This window comes from Clytia hemisphaerica, unplaced genomic scaffold, assembly GCF_902728285.1.
Source record: "Clytia hemisphaerica strain Z4C2 unplaced genomic scaffold, Clytia hemisphaerica genome assembly, whole genome shotgun sequence".
Lineage (NCBI taxonomy): Eukaryota > Metazoa > Cnidaria > Hydrozoa > Leptothecata > Clytiidae > Clytia > Clytia hemisphaerica.
The window spans coordinates 325,164-333,731 of NW_027104543.1; the positions used below are offsets into that span (position 1 = coordinate 325,164).

Sequence of the window (8,568 nt, forward strand, 5' to 3'; positions counted from 1 at the left end):
GCCAAATTTCTGGGACGAGATGGAGTTTATTTACAAGCTGTTACAGTATTTGATTTGATTGCCTGTTAACCAGTAATAAAGCAATTTTGTTACTTTTTCGAAAGAACGCGTCATTTTTATTACTTCAAATGACCAATTATTAAAGTATCTTATAAATACTCCTTCCCATCTAAAATTTCTATTCGATCGGACAAACCCCAAGATGCTCGAAAGGTTATCAGACTCTGCGTATTTTCCTATCCAGCAATCTTGAGTAAAAAAATAAGAAGAGGAAAATCTAGATTATAGTCTGTATGTTGTTCTCTGAGATCGAATTTTTCAGATAGTACATAAAAGGAGGGAACTTCAGAAAGATTAAGTATTAGACAAATGGTCTGGAATAAGTCTTTTACAAAGATTTTTTTGACAATTTCAAGGCTTTTAGCTCCGTTTCCATTTTTCATTTTGTCATTAATCGTTTTCAGATGTCCATCAAAAAAAATTTTTTTCAATTTTCATTAAAAATTTATTGTATTTTCATAGCAATTCTCGGACCCTAAAATTTGGAAATTAGGGCCAAGATGTAATTTTTAATTGCCAAGGAATCATGTTATCCCAGGGGGGGGGGGCTACTAGGGTTGAGGGATACTGGGTATGTGCGTGCCAGACCTCCTCCAAACGCCGACCCTTAGAGAGACTGATTTTTACTAAAAAGGAAAAACTTTCTTCCACTTTTGAAAAAAGTCTTACCTTTAGAGAGACTTTTTTACAATTTTTCTCTCAAAATCAAAAGAATTTCCTAAAAATCGTGAATTTTCCAACCTTTAGAGAGCTTTGAAAGGTGAAAAAACCGACCCTTAAGGCACGCACAAACCCATTTTTGCCTAAGTACACCCCCCCCCCTGGGCATGTTATAGAAATTAGTCTTTGTAAGCAAAAGCTGGGTTTTATCAAATATATTTTTCATTAAAATTGATAAATTGTTAAAATTTCAAAATTGATTATTTCTCTAAATAGGACACCTATCTAGAAGTACGAAAATAATTTATTGGAAGTTCCATGTTAGGGGAGGCTCAATGATTAGGTTTTTCATGTTATCTATTATGCATTACAAATTTGATATAAATTATTTTGATGTGATTTGAATGTTCTTTGTGGGAAGTTCTGGCAAAAGTTTCTTATAGCTAAAAATATTGTTTAATTTTGTTTTGAAAAATACGTAAGGTCTCACATAAATTTTGAAAATTATGTATTCAAAACGAATACGTTGGAACTGTCTTTTATGTAATTTATTCTCTCTTTAAAAGAAAATACGAGCTGAATTTACACTTAAGCATTTGAACTCTAAGGACTGGGCTTTCAACCTCATACGCTGATGTTTTGGTTGTTATTATCCTCCTTTTTTTATTTTACTGATGGACGTGATACAATCAACCTTTTATGAAAAGCTACCAGAATCATAAAAAAACGAACTAAGGTGCTTGGAACGAGTTTGTTGTAAATATTAATATTTACATAATTTTCCTATTTTTCATCTTGGAACTCTTTCTTTCTATTCAGAGAAAATCTCTATTACAGAATTATGTTTTTCGTGGCAATTTTTACAACATTGCTGACAGCTACACCGTCTAATGCTGGTGATATTGTCAGCATTCTGGAGAGACTTTCTATCAGCACTGAAGGGATAGAATTTCCGCATTGCGCTTTGACCAAAGAATTTTTATCAACTGCAAATTCAGTTTATGGTTGTGAACGGGTTATTCAACAATATCCGATATGTAATAAATCATTGGTTGTTGCTTATTCCGAATTGGAACCACTGGTTTATCGGAATACGTCAGGTGAAGTTGTAGGTATTTTACCAGGTTAGTAGTAAAACACCGATTTATTTCGAAAATATTGGATTTGTACAATACAATGATTTTTTTAAGCTAAGCATATCAAAGTTTTGATTGGATAATGGTCAAGTAATTTTTTACTTTTTACCTTGAAACAATAGTATATGTGTACAGGCCCGGCGGAACAACCGTAAAAATGGGGAGGCTAAAGGCTCAAAATGAGATAAAATTCGCTAGGAATTTTTTTATTCATATAATTATATTTCACAGGTCTATCGACCTCTATGAAATAATTTTAGATTTATAAAATATTGTCTAATTCTTCATCTGTCGTCCAGTCGTCAGAAGATATGGACAGAGAAGACGTTGTTTTGGTCTTTGTCCAAGGTTTTCGAATTTGGCGAAGGTTTGTTCTAGGGCTTCCTCTTACATGCCAAACGAAATCATAATTTTTTAAATTAATTTTTTTCGCCTTTTGGCACATATCTTTAATAATTTTTCTTTCGTTGATGGTGAAGTCGTCTGTAATGCTAAAGCCACCAATTTCATTGAATCGTTTCAGCTTATGCAGATTTTGCATTATCCGTTCTTTTTCCTCTATACTTTTTAAGATCAACTTGATTGGACGCCAATGTAGCCCTTTTCTGTTTTGTCCAATGCGATGATGGTGGGACGGTTTGATATCTTGGACGCCAATGTTACCTAGTATACCTTCAATATCTATTTTGCCTTGTTCCTGTTGTTCCTCTTTGTTATCTACCTCTAATTCCACCATTCCATGTATAATAATATTTCGTTTTCTTGATTCGATGTCTCTTTCTTCATTCTTGTTTTCTTGTTGGTGTTCTCTCACTGCTGATTTGAAATTATCCTTGTGTTTCTTTGTTATTTCAGCGTATGTTTTTTCTGATGTTTTTTCTATGTAATTCGTCGTTTGCTTTATTTCTTCTTTTATAATCTACTTGGTTTTTATTTCAAAGTCAGCCATCTTATTGGTTAAGATATTTTCGATATCGTTCTTAAGGCTGCGGTTCTTGGCTAGCTGGTTTTTGAGCTTTTTAATGACGTCGTCCTTCTTCTCAATCTCTCTCTGCATCATATGATACAAGTTCTCACCTATTTTACTCGTTAGAGATCGTGTTATCCGCACGCAATTCTGACATAGATATTGTTCGTTATAAGTGTTGGCAAAAATTTGCAGCTGATAAAGCGGTAATTGTGTGCACTCGTAGTGTACCATGCGGTGGCATTTTCGGCATTTTAGACGGTTTTGGTCTTCGTCATCTGAGGTGAGAGTGCATGTTTGGTTTTGTTTAGCTTCTTCAAATGGTTGTTTTTCTTGCTTTTTGTCGGTTTTTTCGTTCATGTTTTTGATTTTGCTAAATTTCAACCATTTCAATTTGAGAAAAAATTCTCTTCTTGTTCAAAAGTAGGGAGACTTGGTAGACGTCCACCGGGCCTGTGTTAGTTTGAAAATTGGCACAAATAGGTTCTTTATAGAGTCAAAGATTTGCACCCTTTTTGGGCATTTTATTATGATATCAGTTTACACCCCTGTAAAACATTATTTTATAAAAGATTTCAAAATAATTTAAATTGTTTTTCTTGAAAGATCATGAAAAGTAGTTAAGAAAAAATTGAGTCGTTTCTAAAATTGGGTCAATTAGACCCCATAAAATTAATGTATTTTTTGAGCTGATTCTAATCCATACTAAAAGCTAAAATTAACGAAATTTGTTAAATTCTTTGCCTCTTTTAATCTTAAAGGGTGAAGAAATTTGGCTTTACCTTTTTGAATCTCCCTGCAACGATTATTGCTTTTTCATGAAAAACTAAAACATATATATCTGTACCTTATTTCTGTAATTTTTTTCAGACATCCTCCAAGAGACGCTCATCAAACGATGTTGTTTGGGTTGCAACAAGTTAGAGTTTCTCCCACCAAAAGATTTCATGAAGAAATTCACCGACCAACTCGTGTCCGATAATAATACTATCCATAAAGCGGACATCATAATTCCTGCAGAACACATTGATGGCAAACGAGAAATCGTGCTGAGTCATCATTTCTCAAAACTGACAAAATTTGAAAGTATTTACTTTATCGCGAAGACAAAATCAACTGGTACTAAAGAGTTGGTATATACTTTATTTACGAGCGCATTGAAGAGTTGGCCGTTATTCGTTATTGCATTGATAATGGCTGTTTGTGCTGGAACCATCATTTGGTTGTCGGTAAGTGATCCTTTGGCTGTTTGAATTAAAGTTCAGGGCAATGCCTTTGATTTTTATACAAGATTCAGATTTCAGATTTTCTAAATACATTTCAAATTTTCTAAATACATTCCTCAAGCTCGGATGACGTTTGAGAATTAGGCGATTTATTAGCACTTTTCCTTTTGTGAAATCGAAAATTTAACCCTTTGGAATTCCATCGAAATTTTGACTTACAGAGGCTCCTGTGAGCTGAATTTTGCTTGAAATACCTTCAAATTGTATACATAACGACGCAAAATTTAACATAAATATCAAAAATGCAATACAAAACTACAGGCAAAAAGTCTGTATTAAAAATTGTGGCTCTTTGAAGTGTTTTCTGTATTATGATCCATCTACTACGACGAGCTGCAGCGAAAGTGTTAATTGGCTTGTTGCTTATCCAGGCTGAATCAATTTTCTGCAAGTCAACCATGTGTTTAATAACTAATTCTCTCATAATTCTCGATATTTCTACAGGACATGTGGAAGAACAAAGAACAATTCCCACGTGGATTTCCTCAAGGACCATTCGAAGGTTTTTGGTGGGCTTATGTTTCAATGACTACAGTTGGGTAATACATCATGTCCATCAATATCTCTAAAACAAAGGCTGGAGTGTATGTTTTAAGCAATGGGCCATTCCAATTTTATATCCATACAGGTGGTGGAGGAACATTTCTAAGGGGTAATCCGAAAAAAAATTCCAAGGGGTATTTTTTCATTTTTTCAAGGAGTTATTCTAAGATTTTCAGGGGATAAAAAATGATTTTAGTTTGTCCACCCTCAGTTTAAGGTATGAAAATAATTTTTCAAAGGGTATTTTTGCAAATTTTGCCATTTTTCCAGGAGGTATCCACACATTTACAATAGTTTTTCTGACTCGAAAAGGTTCGTCCACCCCCCCCCCCTGTATGGTTTTTTAATGAAACATCCCAATTTTCAGTTAAAGGTTTAAAACAGCCTTGTCTGTGTCTCAATGTAATAGCCAAGGATGTGGAAGTTGGCTTGATTTTCGATTTGGTGATCTAGCTACAATTTATCCCTTAATTTATACGCAAAAGCACCAACTTTTTTACACTTTTCGTGTGAATTTTGACTTTAAAAGCTCATAAGCAGAGAACAAGTTGGTCAAATTTAAAAAGTGATGGCTCAAATTTTAAGTTAGGATATCTACTTTCTAAATATCAAAACTCCAAGCACTTTGGGACATTTGTTCGGCCTCAAGACGTCGGGAAACGTCTGAATTTTTTCGTGGGTCACCCGGTAGACTATTAGTAACAAAATCAACAAGCCCAAAAACCTTTTAATTATTCTATTCCAATTTTAGATACGGTGATCGGACACCATCGACCATTTTCGGACGTTTATTTGCTGTAGTGTGGATTTTGATTGGGATCACCATTTTCAACATGTTTACAGCGACCATCACTTCAGCATTAAACAAAGAATTGTTAGATCGCATTACTTATTCACCACAAGATAAAGATGTAAGCTTTAACACTGATTTTATTTTTAAAGTTAGTAACTAAAATCTTAATTTAGTAACCTTATGTCAGTAAGTACCCTTTTTCCTTGATTATCTAGAAGTAGAGAAAGTCCCCGAAAATGACTTATTCTTTATGCACCTAGACCTGGAGACTTATCAACATCTCACCGCGGGGAAACTTTTCCAAAGAGTAGTCAAATCCCAGTCTTCAAGGAAAGGGTTTTGGTCGATATACATTACGTAATGATTTCGTATACTCATCACTTTTAGATTGGGATGATAGCAAATTTGAAAGTCGTTGAAAATGCAATTCTTAAAAATTATGCGACACCAAAAGGTAACATCTTTCTTACCTCGAACAACTTTTTGGCCCATTCAATTGACAATGCTTTATAAACTTTATCCCATTCCTCGAAATCTCCTTAACTCGAACAAGCTTGTGTTCCCCCGTGCGTGTTCGAGTTATGTTCGACTGTACTTACATGTATTTTGTTTTACTCACCAATCTTTTATAGCTTTTGATAATATGGAGAAACTGTTAGAGGCACTGAAAACAGAATCCATTAACGGTATGTTTTTCGAATCAACATTTAACCCTATTCGTACTATGGGGGGCTGTTTCTGTTCGGGGTGAAACTATTGTTGATAGCCCCTGAAATGATAGAACTTTTTGCATGAAATTTTCTATAAATTCATAACTTTTTCATAACTTTCATTCATAACTTTATGAGTGACGTCAGCAAAAAATATTTTGTTAAAAGTTACCTTATATGACAAGGATCTTGTGTGCCAAATTTCATCCAAAAAGACCCACTAGATCAAATGTTAAGGGGTGGTACAGGAACAGCCCCCTACTTTTGAACCGCCCCTAAAAGCATTGTTTGAATAAGGTTAACATTCTGTTTGCTCTTTATACAAAATTTGTTTGTTTCATGATAATAGGTCTGTCACAAGATTCTGTGCATTTTTTATCATCCAATACACTTCAATTGGATGCTTTGTAAGGGGCCAAAGAACATCTTTCGCTAGCCTTTGAAATTCAATACCATTTATGAAACCTGAAAGATTTTGTATCAAAGCCTATATAGGAACATCTGAACATCTATTCACCACCAGTTTTCTAAAATTTGAACTAGAGATTCATCTAATAAGTCACTTGTTTAAAATTTCTTAACATGTTATTTCGTTTCAGCCATTGCTATTGATGACATCGCATACAAGAAATATTACCCAACAATCCGTCCACCTTTTGCCGTTCAACTAGAATTACCAGTCAATGGTTATTCCATTGGCTTTGCATGTAACAATATCACACTTAAGAAAATGCAAGATACTTTCAACAGAAATTCGATGGAGATTCTACGTTTGCCCACAGTGAGTTAAAGACGCAACTTGCTCAATTCTTCATTGGAAAACAGCTTGATATTTTAAATCTAGTTTACTCTCCATAAATTGAACAAATCCTCCCCCCCCCATAAATGTTCGAGCTACAGAAAGAGGATTCTGCCTTTTTTGATTGCTAAGGACTCCATGAAATAAAAATTTCTTGCTTGAAATTTTGAATAACTTCGACATGGTTCTTTTTTCCTGATTTTCAAAACCTAAAAGAGCACTTCCACCCCTTAAAAGAATTTTATAGCGATTCACATACTAGCCACTACCAACAAAATATGGAAGAGTTCGTACGTTTGTTCATTAACGAACGTCTAATATAAACATTTTCAGACAGTTTTTACAAATTTTGGTAAGAAAACCTCTAGTCGCATTGGATAATAACCATTCAATAATCATCGCAATTTTGAAAAGCTAAAAGATTGTTGCTGTACATAGCCCGATTTTGTGTTTTTTTTTCTCTGTAGAATACAAAACCGATTGATTTCCAAAGTCAACTACACGTTCCAAACGATATGCCAGAAATTACCAAAGTATTTTCAATCAAGAACAAGATCTTTGTTGTTACGATTGGTACCGTCATTGGAATCTCCGTTCTTGGTGTCATTGCGGGTATACTTGCTAATAGATGTAATAAGAAATCTAAATCACACAAAAAGAAAAATAAAGATAGGATAGAGCTAGTAGCTCAGGATTAAAGTTGATTACTTCAGTCCGTTGACCAATCCTTCCATTAATAATCGTGACCGTCAATCAAAACCTCACTGATGTATTGAATTATAGCATTGCATGATGGGTATAATTAAAGTCTGTCCAGATATAATTGGCAGTGGAAACAAAAATGCTTGTAACTTTTGATAGTCAAATATAATTATGGATATTTTTTTTGTTTGTTTTAGAGAATCAAAAGCGCTATATTTGAATGTATTTTTGGTTGAAAAATTCGCGATTTTTAGCGGTTAAATTTGCGATTGTAAAAATTGAGCTTTTTTTCTACTTATGCTATAACGTTCATTTTTACACCAGTGGTAGTTCAACCTTAGGTTAAGAAGTTTGCCAAATTTCAAGGCGAACGGAAAAGTCCTTCGGAAGATATGGGACCCGAAATACCCCTTGGTAGCACTTTTCTGTGAAATATCAAATCTCCAACTTATTACTAAAAACGGGGGTTATGTTATCTTTTTTGAACAGTGCAATTAAAAGTTGGAAAGTGTTTTAAGTGTTGGTGCATTGGTATTATTGGTATCATTGATTATTTCGAAACGAAGTGAAATCACAGTATAATTGTTTTTATTGAAAAGATAAGTATGAAAGTATATTGCCTTTGTTATTTTTAAGAACTTTGCTAATTCACAAAACACTAAACACAGTTTGGCTATGAGGTCATTAAAGAGATCGTAAAATGTGTTATGATCGAAAAACTGTTTTATCATATCACTACCCCCGTTTTTAGTAATAAGTTGGAGATTTGATATTTCACAGAAAAGTGCTACCAAGGGGTATTTCGGGTCCCATATCTTCCGAAGGACTTTTCCGTTCGCCTTGAAATTTGGCAAACTTCTTAACCTAAGGTTGAACTACCACTGGTGTAAAAATGAACGTTATAGCATAAGT

General features: G+C 34.0%; 1 protein-coding gene across 1 annotated transcript; it reads left to right on the forward strand.

Moving 5' to 3' along the window:
• The first annotated feature begins 1,506 nt into the window (after positions 1-1,506).
• Positions 1,507-8,272, forward strand: LOC136822621 (uncharacterized). Its single transcript, XM_067078890.1, has 8 exons — positions 1,507-1,844; positions 3,694-4,052; positions 4,554-4,648; positions 5,404-5,563; positions 5,833-5,899; positions 6,078-6,131; positions 6,755-6,936; positions 7,422-8,272. The coding sequence occupies exons 1-8, from the start codon at positions 1,562-1,564 to the stop codon at positions 7,650-7,652; spliced, it is 1,431 nt and encodes a 476-aa protein (XP_066934991.1). The 5' UTR covers positions 1,507-1,561; the 3' UTR covers positions 7,653-8,272.
• The last annotated feature ends 296 nt before the right edge of the window (positions 8,273-8,568 follow it).